The 16,316-nt window shown below is 42.3% G+C and overlaps 1 protein-coding gene across 1 annotated transcript in view; it reads left to right on the top strand.

Moving 5' to 3' along the window:
• The window catches only part of PDZD2 (PDZ domain containing 2), a 124,248-nt gene that overhangs the window by 3,301 nt on the left and 104,631 nt on the right, over positions 1–16,316 (top strand). The window contains exons 2-3 of the mRNA XM_008053306.1: positions 3,458–3,959; positions 13,517–13,659. Coding sequence (XP_008051497.1) covers positions 3,458–3,959; positions 13,517–13,659 — 645 coding nt within the window. The remainder of the gene's footprint in view (positions 1–3,457; positions 3,960–13,516; positions 13,660–16,316) is intronic.

Below are 16,316 nucleotides of genomic sequence, written 5' to 3' on the forward strand. Positions count from 1 at the left end.
CCTGCCCAGGCGGGTCTCGAACCCGCGGGCTCAGGCAATCCACTCACCTCAGCTTCCCAATTCTTTCTTTTTAATTGTCAAATAATACCCTATTATATGGATCTACCATAATTTGCTTATTCATTCATCAGTTGATGGAAATTTGTGTAATTGTTGTTTTACATGGTTGGACCAAAGCCAAAATGTGGATTTGGGTGTCAGTCTGGTACTGTTTTTACTATCCTGTGGGGTTTTCCATAACATCTGAGCATCTGGATTTTGTTGTTGTTTTTGTCAGGGTCTCACTCTGTCACACAAGCTGGAGTGCAGTGGCATGATCATGACAATCATAGCTCATTGCAGCATTGACCACCCAGGCTTAGACAATTCTTCTACCTCAGCCTCCTGATTATCTGGAGCAGCAGGCGTGTGCCACCACACTCAGCTAATTTTTAAAAAATTTTTTTAGTGACAAGATTGTACTATGTTGGCCAGGCTGGTTTTGGACTCCTGGGCTTAAGCCATCCACCCACCTCGGCCTCCCAAAGTGCTGGCATTACAAGCATAAGCCACCTGTAATTAGCAGTGGTTTCCTCAAAGACAACCCTACAGCTTGGCTACCTATTCGTAGGACTATATACCTTTACATGAATTTTTCCAGTTTGGAAAAAATATATACAATATAAAGAAATGAAATCTAGACATTGTAGAAAAATTGTACTGACAGCCAGGTTTAATGTCCATTTCCTAGACCGCATTGTATGGTCTTCATGCCTCCTCATCCCTCTCTATTTTCCAGAACAACCTGGGCTCTGTAGGCATCTTTTATGTCCCTGTTTTTGTGTATGTAAATTCACTATCATGGTATATAGCCCAGGATCAAAAACCATTTTTATTAAGTTTTGTTGATGTTTGAGTACCCTTTTCTTTTGCCCACTTTACTCCATGGCAAAAATTCAGAATTATTCTCTTCTTTAGTTGAAAAGTCACGGTCATTATATTAACCTGACCATTGGGGAATGGGGGAATAAATGCCTTTGGGCCATAATTTAGTGCATTTCAAACATAGCTGGTCACCTCTCCTTCTCCTTTTCCTTGCCTATGACCTAAGTGAAAGCTCATTAGGAAATGAGAGGACTTTTATGACCTGGCATCCTTCCCACATAGTGACTACCCCAGTGCTCAAGTCTGGCTTCCCTGGTGTCAAGATCATGGAGGGCATCTTAATGTCTATTTCCCTGCAGTCCTCATTTCTATAGAGGCTGCTTTGCATGTAGCCCCAGGCTTTCTCTCTGTGGGCATATGAAGACCCAAGACGGGTCTGATTTGTGGATTTATGAAGGATTTTGTTGTCAAAGCCCTTTGCTTGGAAACCAGCGATGTGTAGAATGTGGCAAGATACCCAGTTGGCGAAGGCATTTCCCTGGATTCATCAGGGAGTTGTGCTTCTTGATCTTGGGTAGCATGGGTAGAAGAAGGTCCTGCCCAGGCTGTTTCCCTGACTTTCAGTAAGTGTTTTATTTGCTACATTTTGATGATCTGGCCCTGAATGCCACTTATTACTCATTTCATTGGATGGTCTCCTTTCACGTTATTCTTTAAGATCTGGAACCAAATGCTGGGCACGGTGGCTTACGCCTATAATCCTAACACTTTGGGAGGTGTAGGTGAGAAGATTACCTGAACCTGCAGGTTCAAGACCAGCCTGGGCAACTTGGTGAGACCTCATCTCTACAATAAAACAAAAAATAGCCAGGTGAGGTGGCATGTGCCTGTAGTTCCAGCTACTTGGAAGGCTGAGGTAGAAGGATCACCTGAACCCAGCAGGTCAAGGCTGCAATGGCCATGAGTATGTCACTGTACTCCAGTCTGGGCAACAGAGTCAGACTCCAACTCAAAAAAGAAAAACTCTGGATCCATTATCATGTGCCATGCTTCACATGCAGAATCCCCTTATTTTTTTTACTTTTTTAAATTTATTTTATTTTTTAATTTTGCTAGGACTATAGCTGCATGTCACCACTCCTGGCTGATTTTTTTATTTTCTGTAGAGATGGGTCTTGCTTTGTTGCCCAGGCTGGTCTGAAACTCTTGGCCTCAAGAATCCCTCCTGCCTTGGCCTCCCAAAGTGCTGGGATTATAAGGGTGAGTTACCGTGCTCAGCCTACATGATCTCCTTGCTATTTTTTCCTGCTTCTAAATACTTGCCAGCCCTCAAATGTATGAAAAAGCCACTGGCCCTGACCCTGGTCTTCTCTGTGCTGGGCATACCTTATTCCTCCAACTGTTCGTGGTTGACAGTTTCCAACAACCCTTGGTCCTGGCCGCCCCTTGTCTATGTGTGTTCCACTTTGTCAGTGCCCATCTTACTGTGATGCTCAGACTGGAAGGGCAATCCCTATGTGCTATGAACAGCCAAAGCCAGGACTATCACCAAGAAGTGAGCCTGACACTCATTCAATGCAGCATGCAGTTGCCAGCGCCTACTTAGTCAGTTACATTTTATTTTATTTTATTTTATTTTTTTGAGTTGGAGTCTCACTTTGTCACACAGGCTGGAGTGCAGTGGTTTCATCCTGACTCACCACAGCCTTGACCTCCTGGGCTCAGGTGATCCTTCCACCTCAGCCTCCTGAGTAGATGGGACCAAAGGTGCATGCTGCTATGCTCAGCTACCTTTTTTTTGTTTGTTTGTTTGGTAAAAGTGAGATCTTGCTAAGTTGCTTAGCTTGGTCTCAAACTCCTGGCCTCAAGCAATCCTCTCACTTCAGCCTCCTAAAGTGCTAGGATTGCAAGTGTGAGCCACCACGCCCAGCTGAGTCCAGCAATTCTGATGCAAGAAATTGTTGAAGGATTAGAAAATAATTTTATTTTTGAATGATATGTTAGCATTAGCTCTGTTCCTAGAAAAATCCTCAAACTCCTAATCTTATAGTACTTAAATTAGTCATTTCTTTTTTTTTTTTTTTTGAGTTGGAGTCTCACTCTGTTGCCCAGCCTGGAGTGCAGTGGCATACTCAAGGCCACCCCAGCATCGACCTGCTTCTGCCTCAGCCTTCTAAGTAGCTGGAACTATAGGCGTGCACTACCACACCCGGCTAAGTTTTTCATTTATTGCAGAGATGAGGTCTCGGCAAATTGCCCGGGTGGGTCTCAAACCCGTGGGCTCAAGCAATCCACTCGCCTCGGCCTCCCAAAGTGCTGAGATTACACACTGAGCCATCGAGCCCAACCATTCAATTAGTAATTTCGAGTTCATAGGGTTTTTGTTTAGGGAGTTTGGGTGTTATTTTTAGCATCAGTAATGGTGCAGGTGAAAAGAATGAATTGATTTGGGCCTCTTAGGAAGCTTAATTCCTCAGTCCATCGATGGTGCTCTTAGTCCCCTGGGTCCCGTGGGCCCTTGAACGCCTCCATCCACTGTGCCAGTCTGGAAGGGTGTGTGAGGTTCTAACCAGTCACTCTCTGTCTGTTACAGTTACCTGGCTGAGCAGTGCTGGAATGGCGGCTTCATCTACCTGATCATGCTGCGTCGCTTTAAGCGCAAATCTCCTTCTACTTATAATGGTAACAGTAGCAACAGCTCTGAACCAGGAGAAACACCTACTTTGGAGTTGGGTGACCGAACTGCAAAAAAGGGGAAAAGAACCAGAAAGTTTGGGGTCATCTCCAAGCCTCCTGCCAACAAGGCCACCGAAGAATCCAAGGGCAGCACTGGCTGTGAGGTGGCCAGTGACCCCAGTGCTGAGCCAGAGAATGGCACTGACCCTGAGCTTGGAAATGGGCCAGGCTTTCAGCTAGAAAATGGCCTAGATTCTCTCAAGGAGGTGGCTGGACCCCATCTAGAGAAGTCAGAAGTGGACAGAGGGACAGAGCACAGACTTCCAAAGACAGATGCTCCTCTGACCACAAATAATGACAAACGCCGCTTCTCAAAAGCTGGGAAGACAGACTTCCAGTCGAGTGACTGCCTGGCACGGGTAAGGTTTGGTTTCATGGTGGAACCTGAAAGTTTAAAGAAATATTGTTTAAGGTTGCTTTTAAGGTTTTAAAAAATATATCTAAGATGACCTTGCAATTGAGAAGCCAACAAATTCATTAAGATAAATGATCAGAAAATAACAACAAAAAATACTCCAGTCATTTTATCCTACTTAAATAAAGAGCTGGTCAAGTGATCCTAAGTGGAAAATTCAAGCCTTCTGTGACAATATTTGAGTCACGTGAGTCCCAGATCAAGGACTTAGATGCATAATTATTTATCACTACTGTCACCAGTGGAATTGCTATGTTAAGGCCAAGAATTCCTGATGGCAGTTCACAGCACAAACATCCTAGCCTCAGTATTCCACAGGAAGGGAATTCAACACACATGGAGGCATTTGCTTTTATTTATAACAGTTCAAAATCAGTGACATTTTCATGGGACCATGTTATTGTGTGGGTGAATTCCAGGGGCATTTGGAAGAGTTACAGAAATCTCTGATATTGTAATATCCAGCTGTGATGGTCAAGGTTGGTCTTACCATATCTGCTTTGTCTTTTGGTATATTCTGAGTAGTGATGGGTGAGCTTGTAGCCTCAAATGATATTTCCCATTATAACCAGTATTCTCTCCTGGGAGAGTTACATTTCTCTAGGGTAAATGTGTTCATTCTAAGAATCCTCTTAGCGAATATTCTGATGAGCTCCAAATTAAGCACTCAAGTTAGGACCTAGATAGTACAGTTTGGATTCTTCTTGGACTCAGTTGACATGTTCTAGGGATGAAAGAGAAAGTTGAAAAGATGGAAAATGGGCATGGAAATATCTTGTTTGGCTTTGCACGCTGAGAAATGGTCCTCTAGGAGTGAATGTCATTCTCAGTAAGGCTATTTCAAGCATATTTCTGCAATTGTAGCCAATCCATACAATGGGTTGAAAAGAATTAAAGTAACCCCCTCTCTCAAGGGATCATGTTTCTTCATTTGCAGAGCTGAGTGATCTTCATAAAGCCTTAGAAGCCTTACACATGGAAGGCATTATTTGTAAATAATGTGTAATGTGTAAGCAAATGAGAAATGAAAATGTCTCTATCAATGATTTTCTACTAAATGTATGGGACCCCCACAAAGAGGATTAAGGACAAAAAGATTATAATAATGGATGCCCCTCCAAATTAAGGGCAATAAAAGTATTATAATATGTTCCTTATCAGAGACAAATATCTTACTATGATTTCTTCCCTAATGATTATATTGTAAATATACAGAAAAACTAAGGTTGAAAAAGAAAAAAGTAGAGAATATATTGTCTTTCCAAATTGTAAAAGCACCAAGAGAGGTTGAATCTTACATACAGTCCAAAGAACAGGTCTTCATTTGACCTAGACACAGTGGGAATAATTTGAAAGATTAAAAAAAAATTGTTTTAAAGAAAGTACCATCCTCTACTCATCTTAATTAAAAGTAATAATTAAGTTCAATTAATAATAAATTCCCTTAACTTAAATTGAATTTCTAGATTAGTCTATCTGAAGACTTACACATATCAGAATTCCTTTGTGCTTTGTTCTCCAGGTCAAATGTCCATAAAACATAAATGAAAAAGTGAGAAACTATGATTTACTGCCTTTGGGGCATTTTTTTAAAAGCCACATGCCGATAGAAAGAGGAGACTTGCCATTTTTTGGTAACCATTTATAATCCATATTCTGATTACTGGCCCTGGGTCATACTTTTTGTCTTAATAGGTCAGAATGGACTAGACATCTCAGGCACGAATATTTTAGCACCCTTGTTAGCCACAAAATTGTATTTATGACATACATTTGCCCAGGATTGATAGAGTGGACTAAAAGTAGCTTCACAGTTTTCTTCACATCCTGGTGGCACACACATTGGAACTAACTGACCTTCATACAAGGTTGCTTAGATCCTTGGGCTAGAGTGGGTTTTTATTTTTACTCCAGGATAGTTGAGACCAAGGTTATGCTAAAATGGAATTTCCAGAAAAACAGAAATTAGCTATTTACCTCTTAAGCCTTTGGGGGGGAAAATTCCATTCCATTTGAATAATGAGAGATTAAACATGTCAGTGTTGTTCCGTTTCTGCTTTATTAATGATTTAATATATCTGCAAAGACTTCATAAATTTCAGGAAAAGCTTATAATGATCATTCAGATCATTTTGTTTGTCGGGTACTTCTTTTTCATAGACTATTATTTTAAGAAAATATATACATTAAAATAAATCCTCAATCTGTTTTTTCTATTCTGTTCTCTCTTAACAGAGCAATAAGAAACATGCCTACTTTTAACAAATTTTTCTTTCAAAAAATCATATATTTCTATAGAATATTAGCATAGACTGATACGTATACAAGCAGCTTAATTTTTTAAAATGCAAAAGTTGGATTCATCCTCTAAAACATAAGACTTTCCCAGGACATAGAAAAACTATTTTAGACATGAGTTTAGAATTCCTCATTACCTTTCTAGGAAAGATCTTTACTCACCCAAGATGACAATTTTTGCAAGTCTGCATAGATATTATATGTATTTTTGTAATGCTGCGTGTTGAAAATGAATACAACCAAATGTAGTCGCATAATAAAGGGAAAAAAAAAAGTCCTACTATTGGCCAGGTGGGTGAGTGCATTCACAACTGATGAAGGTATTTCTGTGGGTACATTTGTGGTTACCCTAGTAACCATAATCTACCCTTACAGTACCAGACCTTTTCCCTATGCCTTTTCCGTAAGTGGTTCATCACAGACCTAATGAAGACTGCCCCAGATCTGAATCTGCAGGGAAGAATGGAACACTCAGAAGGCGAACACACGCAGGAAATCTCACAGGTGGCCCCTGGTGTTTGCATCAATGAGAGGCAGCATGAGGACAATCCTCCTCTAACAAGCTCCCATGGTTACTGGGTGAACTTACATTATCCTGCGTGGTAACATCTCCTAAGACCATGCCTGAGCCTTCACCTCTCTCTTGAGCCCCTGAGCTTAATACTAACTGCCTGCAGGATGTCTCCATCTTGGATATTTAATATCATGCCTAAAAAACTCAGTGTACCACCAAACCTACTCCAGTGTTCCAGGTCTCACCATCCATAAAGCTACCCAAGCCAGGAGTTTCATGAGATTTACCTGGAATGTCCAACCATTTTGGTTTGTCCAGGACTTCCACTGATTTCTCACTGAAAATCCTCCATCCTGGGCACGCTGGGACAGTTTGACTCATCCTGGAGTCAACTGACACACAGTCCTCTCCCTTACACCACATCTAGTCGATCACCAAGTCCTGTCACCTCTAGCTCCCTTTGAGGTCTTAAGGCTCCATCCACCTCTCCCTTCCCCACTCCCACAACTGCAGGTTAGAGTCAGGCTGACATAGTACTTCCCTACCTGTCTAACTGCCCTCACTCCCACCCCATTCATCCCCTGTCCCTGCTGCAACCTAAGGGACATTTCTAAAAGCAAATCTCATCACTCACGCACACATACATGCATACCATGCTCATGCGCGCGCACACACACACACACACACACTGTAGCTTAAACCCTTTCCGTGGGTCCACTCTGCCTTCAGAGTAATACCTTTACACCTTGGCGTATCATTCAAGGCCATTGATGATCTGATCCTTGCATAACTTTTTGCCTCGGTCTCTAACTGCTTTTCATTTTTAACTTTGCCGTTTATTATATAATAAAGAATACAAATGAACAGCCAGATGAAGAGGTACGAGGCCCAGAAGGGTACCTAGCACAAGAGCTTCTATCCCCAAGGAGTTGGGGAATGTGTCACCCTACTTGCATGGGAATGCATCCACAGGCTGGATGATGGTTTTATCCTGCAGGCCTCGTGGGATGTTCATTCAAACTCCAGCTACTTCCATCCTTGGAGGATAGGGATGGGAATGAAGTTTCCAGGCTTCTCATAGCTTGGTCTTTCTGGTAACCAGCTCTCGTCTGGATGCTACCCAAGAGGTCCAGGATGCTACCTAAGAGATCCAGGTTCTCACTGCTTGCTTCCTCTCTGATTTGGGTTGAATCCTCTGCAGATTTTCTCAAAGGCCATGTTCACTCTTGCCTCTGAGCCTCCACAGAAGCTACTCTCATTCCCCAGTTTCTTCTCCCCTCTCCTGCATAGCTTAGCTTCGACCTCTCCTAGGGGACTAAGCACCAAGACACTCTCCTCTGGGAGGCCTATGTGACATTTCTGCCACTGCTCCTTTGTTAGATATCTCCTCTCTGGGGTCCTGCAGGACCCCCTGCTTGTCTTCACTGATACCCAAACCTCTCGTATTTCAACTACCATTTGACTTGTCATGGCCTCAGTTAACTTTAAAAACGGGAACTTTTTTGTCTTTCTGTCATCAGTCCTAGCTAAGTGTCCTACACCTGTAGATGTTCGTAGATATTAATAAATATTAATAAATGAAGAAACCCAAGAGCACCAAGCCTGTGAGTTGGGACACGAGGTTCCAGCCCTGCAACCTTCAGACTGCTGCGGCCTTTCTCTCGGCTTCTGTTTTCTCAGCTATAAACAATGTTTCGCTGATGACGAAGGGACTTTCAACTCTGATGTTATGATTCATTTTTGTATTGATCATTCTATTTAAGAAGGGATAAGCAAACAGTCTCAGAAAAGGCTTAAAACTAGAGCCAGAGAGCGTTTACTGCTGTGAAATTCTAGTTGGATTGTGTATCTTCTCACATTTGGGGCAAAGATGCTGTTGTAGTTTTATTTTTGGTTCCAGCAGAAATGAGGTCATTTAAATGCTGTGAGACAGCTCCCTTTAATGTACCGCTCCTGTTTTGGTAAATAAATCCCCTTTGTTGGCTTCAGTGAAGAGATGCATGTGTGAACTCACACAGTAATTGACAGTTTATAGGAACGGAGAACACTCCGACAACATTAGTACAGAAGTCCATAGCATCCCATTTTTCATGGTTTGGCTGTTTCTCAATAGGCTGACAAAATTTCTTTGCCCTTTAAACCAATGTAAAAGGAAATGAATGCCCAAACCATCTGTCTAGACAGGGTTGGTTTCAGAACCCAGTCTCTACCACTGGAACGGAGTTCACACGTTGAAGATTGGCAGCCTCGCAGGTCTCCCATCTGGGTGAACCTCTTAACATCAGTCTCAATGACTGTCAAAGGACCATAAGATCAGGGGATAAACATCCTGCGTTTGTTAATTCAGGGATATTTATGGGATACCGTTATTGTGTGCTAGGCACTGTTCATGTTGCTAGTAGACAGGTTGGTAAACGAGATAGACAAGGTTCCTGTCCCCTGGCATTTATGGCTTATAAGGGACCACAAACACTAATCAAGCAAAATACAATAATTAAGGAAATCAGTAATAAAGCAAATCACAATAAAATATAATTAAGCAAATCACAATAAGCAAATCACAGTGTTAGATGGTGACAAGTACTATAAATGAAATAAAACGGTGACGTGAAAGCTAGCTGGGCAGTGTCACGGGTGAGGAGCTGGTTAATATTGGGTGTCAGGGGAGAAAGACCTTGGGAAAGAGGCAATGTTTGAGCTGAGGACTGAGTGTCAGGAAAGGGCAGCCCTGTAAAGTCTGGGGATAGAATATTCCCAGGAAAGATCCAGCAAAGGCAGCTGCCCTCAGACAGGCATGATAGATTGTTCCGGGAGCAAAGAGGCCAAGCACTAGGAGATTCTGCTGGTGTGGGCAAGGCTGGATTACAGAGATTCATGTGTGCCATCACGGAGCTTGGACTTTATTCTCAGTCCAATGGGGAGCTGTTGGAGGGCTTAAACTGAATGCATCATTACAGTGTTCTTAAACACTCACCCTGTATGTTCAGTGAAGAATAATGGATTATAGGAGGTAAGAAATAAGACGGGAGGCCAGATTGGAAGCTGTTGTGGTCACCCAAGCTAAAGATGCTGGTGACCTAGACAAGGGTGGAATAGAGGGCAGATGAGCAGAAGTTGATATAAGTGGGATCTATTTTGGAGTTGAGTCTACAGATCTTGCTCATAGTTCAGATGTGGGAGGTGAAATTGGAAGAATCAAAGGTAACGCATGGGCTGTTGCTTGTGTATCAACTTTGGCTTGAGTAGATGACAGTGCTGTTCCCACTGAGATGGGAAAGCCAGACATGGGAGCAGGGAAGAGTCCAATTTTAACTGTGCTGAAGTATGTATTAGATGTCCAAGTGGAATTATAAGGAGACAGTTGGAGATATCCTTAATATTATTATATTTAGGCCAGGCTCAGTGACTCAGCCTATATTCTCAGCACTTTGAGAGTCTGAGGCAAGTGGATTGCCTGAGCCTGCAGATTCGAGACCAGCCCAGGTAACTTGGCAAGACCTCATCTCTACAATTAAAAGAAAAAAAATTAGCCAGGCGTGGTAGCGCACACCTGTAGTTCTGGTTACTTGGAAGACTGAGGCGGAAGGATCGCCAGAGCATAGCAGGTTAACACTGGGGGGGCGGTGAGTGTGCCACTGCACTGGGCAACAGAATGAAACTCCAACTCAAAAAATAATAATAATAAATAAACATATATATATATATATAGAGAGAGAGAGAGAGAGAGAGCGCGCGCTATATTTAAGTTGGCCTTTGGTTTGAGACCACTACCAGCTTTAGCCTTCTAAGCATCAGACACTGATTTTATTTTTTACTGAGCATTGCTTTTGCTAGAGGCAACTAAATTTAATACTGACAGTTGTACAATTAAGACTGATCACATTTGCCTCTTGCTACTCATGTCTTCCTTTATAATCCTCTGAACTCCTTCATTAAATGGTCAGAAATTCCAAAGTAAGGAACTTGCATTCATTTCTTTGAACACGTCCCCCTTATCATTCCTACTTTCAATTGTGAAATCATGTTACTGGATAAAAGTGAAAAAGAAAATCTGTTTGTTGACTGATGGTGTTGAGGGCTATATTATAGATTCGGTATTTCTAACTTCTGATGCCGTTTTTATTGGATACCTGTTTTGTGTTTTTGTTTGTTTTTAATTAATGTGTGTGTGTGTACTGGATAGGGGGAAGGTATGTAGAGTGGGACATATATGCTCTTGATGAAAATTGTCTTTCATTCTTCTTCTGTGAGAGTATGTATTGAGGTCACTATTCTATCCCTGTGATCATAGCTTTGCCGGTTTCTTGTCACAAGTCCTACTTCTAAAAGCATTTTTAAAATAAGAAAGGAATTAATCCAGTACTGTCATACTCTCTGCTAACCATACTTTCATGTTCTGTTTAACAAAAGAGGAGAGTAAAGGGGAGAAAGTATGATGGTGTCACCAGTTAATTTGGTGGGTAAGATTTTATCAATTTGTGTTAAATCCAAATGGATTTTCTAATTTCTGGACTCTAATGATGGTCCCTGTTTCTCTTGGGAAAGAGATCCACAACTTTTTCTATACTGGGGGAGAGAAGAACGCTGTCCCTCATCTTCTAAACCCCAGAAGCCACGGTATATCTTCCATAGAAAAAAACAAGCCACTGTCCTGGCCTCAGCTGGCTGTGAGATTCAGGGAGGCAGCCACAGGGCTGTCCCATATGGTAGCATGGGAGGCCCAGCAAGCCAGGACAGTATCCAGTCAGCAGTCCCTGAATTTGTTCTTCATGGTGGCATCTGCTCGGCTGTAGAGTCTCATGTATTGGAAGTGTTGAAAGTTGCCCATCTTGGCGGTTGCACTGATTCCCAAGGATGACTTTCTGGAAGTAGTGGAGCAATGAGAGACTTTGAAGGCCAGGGAGGATGCTTCTGAATGGGGAGGAGAAAGGTGTTCCAGAGGTCAGAGGCAACAAACCAAAAACCGTGGCGTCCAAAGTGAGATGATTGGATGAAATAGGGATTGTTGACAAGTTCGTGAACTACTGTGGTAAGCCAATGACTTCTGAAGTTACATTTGGCCAGACAGGCTTCATTTGTCTGTGGTCAGCGAATGGAGAAACAGTTGGCACCACTGCATGTTGCTGAATAAATGAAGCCCCACCGAGCAGTGCTGTACCAGAAAAAGTGTAGGACCCAACAGGTCTCTGGTAATAATTTCCCCAGACATTCCTATTGCTGCACATCAGTGACTTTCAGCATCTGGTTTTTTTACTATTGCATAAAGTTTCATTTTAGTTTCTGACAGTGTGTATTTCAGATTTCCGAAATGCTTCACATTCTTTCTCCTTTGCTAGCAGCTGGAATGGGCAGGTTGCCTATTTCTAGAGGGATGATGACTTCGTCTGTATTGAACCTTAATGGTTCCGTTGGACTTTCGTGGTGGTTGTTAAAAGCAGATGGCTTTTGTATTATATGTTGAGGAATGTATTGTGACTCATGCCCATATATCTAGAGCTGAAAAGAACTACAGGGGTGAGCCTATAGTAATACCCCCAAATAAATCACATTGGAAGTTTTTGCTTTTATTTCTCTGAACAGTTAAGTATCTGAAGGAGGTCAATAATTTTGCAGTGAGCATATGTTTGTGTCCTTGAAGTAAAATAAGGAGACAAATGGAAGATGAACCAAAAGAGAAAGGTTACCAGCAATCAGATGGCTTTAAAGACATGTGTTCTTTTTTTTATTAGGATAGATTTTTTTTAAATAAGTCTTGAAGCATTTTTAAATTTATTTAAAGAATATAAAGACCAATGTCTGTAGCAGTCATTGTCAGATTCATCAATTAATTTTCTGTTTTGGTTTTTCCTACCAAAGATCTCATTTATAGGCTTAAGGAAGTTTGATGTTCAATTCAATATGTTTTTAACATAACATATGCATATATGGGTATAATAAGTAAGATATGGTTACTGTCAATACTTATTATTTGTTATCAGGTATTGTACTGCTACCTGTTTTCACAAATATCTCATTTAATCATAACAACAAACCAGGAAGAATTAATAATTATTCCCACTTTAGAGACAAGGAAACTGAGAATTTTTTAGGTATTAGGTGACATCGATAAGTTTTACATGGCAGAGTGGGGCTCGAACAAACTGAAGTTTCCTAGCACCAAGACCTGAGCTCTGTGTTCCTGTACTAATTAGTAGATGTGCAAAAGTTAAAGGAACCCAGGCATAGCCTGTATTTACACACACAGTGGCCTCTGGTTTTCAGGTAGAAGCAGCTTCACTTAACAGGGTCCTAGTCAGGAAATCCGATGATCACATTTGCTGTGCTGCCCAATATCATAGTCATTTACCACAGGTGGCTATTTAAACTTAATCAAAATTCGATAAAATTAAAAACTGGGTTCCTCAGTTGCCACTAGCCAAATTTCAAGCACTCAACAGCCACCTGTGGCAGGTGGCTCCATATTGGATGTCACAGGTGTCGAACATGTCTGTGATCACAGCAAGTGCCATTGGACAGCACTGCTAGCCAGAGACTTTGGTCCAGTGCACAGCATTTTATCCTTCCATTATGATCCATTTTGTCTGCTGACAAGTGATGGATATTTGCCCGGATGTGACAGCTCCGCTCTCCTTTGTCAATGCCATGTGTCTGTCAACATCCTTCACGGTGTGCTCGCTTTTTCTTCTAAGGAGGAAGCTGGCCGGATATGGAAGATGGAGCTGCTCAAAGAATCGGATGGGCTGGGAATTCAGGTTAGTGGAGGCCGAGGATCAAAGCGCTCACCTCACGCTATCGTTGTCACTCAAGTGAAGGAAGGAGGTGCCGCTCACAGGTGACTAGATAACTCTCCCCCGTTTCTCTGCCTCCTATCCTTCCCCTTCCCTTTTTCTGGGTGCTAGTACTCTCCCACTTGGGCAAAGCCCCATAATTACAGTCTGTAAAGATTATGCTGAAACACAGGAGGAAACCAGGCAAGAGCAGTTCTAATTACACACAACTCTGAGCACAGGAAGTGGTTAATTGCAGAAGATACTGCAGGATCTTCCAAATCGTGAAGGAGAGATTAGATCTCTTTCTAGTCCAGTTCTAGTTTCAAATGAATGTTACATATCTTAACTTTGGGAATGCTGATACTAAGGCAATAAGAGGTTACTTATTGTGAGACTCCTGAACAGAAACCGTATTCCTGACATCCTAACTCTCATAAGACTTGACTAATGACTTGGGAAAGTGATGGGTATTAAATATGACCACAGTTCATGCGCTGGGGCTTCACTTGTCAGGTCTATGAGGATTTCACGCACACTTGGATACACGTGTCTCTGTCATGCAGATGTGGAAGAGAAAGAAAGTAAATGTGAATTTTTCTCCTTGTCTGAAAACAATTCATATGTCAAAACTTCTTTTTTAATCTGAACAATGATCTGAAGTAGGAAGAAGAACAGTGTTTAGTTAGAGCATGTGCAAAAAAAAAAAGTCCTTTGAGTATGAAGGATGTTAGCTATACCAAAATGTCAGGCATGCTCTTGCCCTGCTAGCTAATTGCTTCCATGTACAAAGGGTGTCTACCATTTGCGGGGCACGGTGGAGCGTGTATGTATGTTGCACGCCCACACATATATAGTGCACTGTAGAGCATATACATATGCGGTATGCCCACACATACAATCCACAGTGGAGCGTGTACATATGTTGCATGCCCACACATGTACAGTAGGTTTGTAAAGGGAGAGTTTCACTGATGAGAGAAGTGATCACCTTTTATCTATTCTGGAATTTGGTGTTCAGTCCAGGTACCCTGATTCTAAAGGGAATATGGCAAACCAGAGCAGTGCTGCCAAGATTGAGAAGAGACTCAAAAGGATATAACATAAGGTGTAATTGGAGAAGCTAGAGGTAGTTAGTCTGAAGAATAGAAAACTAAGAGGAGGACCAGGGCTGAAACTTGCAATGTCTTTTATGCTTATCAGTTCTCTTATTAGAGAATGGGATGCTAATAACTAAAGTAGAGATAAGAATACCTGCAGTTGTCAGTTATCTGGGCAGCAGTAATTACTGAAGGATTAAGGTGGTTTTTACTGGTAAGAGCATTATTAAACTTCCCAAATGATTCATGCTTTACAGAATTCCCATCAGGTAGCCATTTCCCCATTAATTACAGGTCTTAGGGTCTAGTCTGCCTTTGCCAAGTTGGCAATTAGGAAATTCCTGTGCCCAGAGATCAGCTTACGTAGAACTGTTCTTATCTATTTTCCATCTTAGCCATTTCTAGTGGGTCTCATCATTTTCTTTTCCTTCTTAGCCTAGAGTTGCATGTGCATCTCTTTCAGCCTCTGGGGTGTGTGATTCACAAGTAGGGTGTTCTAGTTAATAATAGGAGGTGAGAGAAGTGAAAAAGAGAAAAGGGATAGATGGGCATAGTCTTGACAGTGTTGTGGATTTGTAAGCCCAGGACGCTGCTCTGAACCACTGAATTCCTTATTCCGGAATTCCTCCCCTCCAGTAAGAAGTATCTCCTGACTGGCCCACCCACGTACCTCCCTGAGATTCCAGTTTGCTTCTTCTCTGTGGTTTCCCCGTCTCTTACCATTCCAAGCAACCAGAGGAACCCTTAGCATTTCTCTGCCTCGGGGACTTTTGGAGGACAGAAACAGAAGCTGTCACAAGTCTCTGGTGCCTCCTGTCTTCTGTTAAAGCCTAAATTCATAGAAAAAATAATGATGCAGCCCTAGAGGAAGGAGATAGAAAGCAAGAGCCTGAAAAGCTGTTGAAGGCAGGAAGCAAGAGGTAACGATGGGATGAGAGAAGTTGGTTGATTCATCGTAAGAAAGTAAGGGGCTAGAGGATTGCCTGAGCCCATGGGTTCGAGACCAGTCTGGGCAACATGTCAAAACCTTGTCTCTACAATAAATTAAAAAATTATCTGGGCATGGTGGCACATGCCTGTAGTTCCAGCTACTTGGAAGGCTGAAGCAGAAGGATCACCTGAAGCCAGCAGATGGAGGCTGCTGTGGCTGTGAGCATGCCACTGCTTTCTAGCCTGGGCAACAGAGTGAGACTCCAGTTCAAAAAAAAAGAAAAGAAAAGAAAGGAAGAAAGGGAAGAGGGTCTACAGTTTGGAGAAAAACTGAGTTGGGTGAGACTGGGAGTGTAGGGAACATGCATGGGGTTTACAGCAGTATCCTGGGTGCTGCTGTGGTACCTGTAGATGGTATGGTAGAACTCTAGACTCAGGGTCTCTCTATGTCACCAGATTTCCTACCCAATACTCATCCATTGCTGGCTCCTTTGGGACTATGAGAAGACCAGACCATGGGAGCCTCTGTTGGAACCCACAGACCTGTGAAGGGGTCTGCTCAGTGCTCTGGCACGGTGCACCACCCAGATCCTTGACCCACCCTAGAGGAGGCAGTCCCGGTGAAAGCCAGTCCAGTGGAAGGAAGCTCAGAGTTCGCCATAATTTAATTTAAAGGAAATAAAGAAACAAAA

This window comes from Carlito syrichta, unplaced genomic scaffold (genome assembly GCF_000164805.1).
Source record: "Carlito syrichta isolate Samal-C Ts95f unplaced genomic scaffold, Tarsius_syrichta-2.0.1 Scaffold288045, whole genome shotgun sequence".
NCBI classification, from domain to species: Eukaryota; Metazoa; Chordata; class Mammalia; order Primates; family Tarsiidae; genus Carlito; species Carlito syrichta.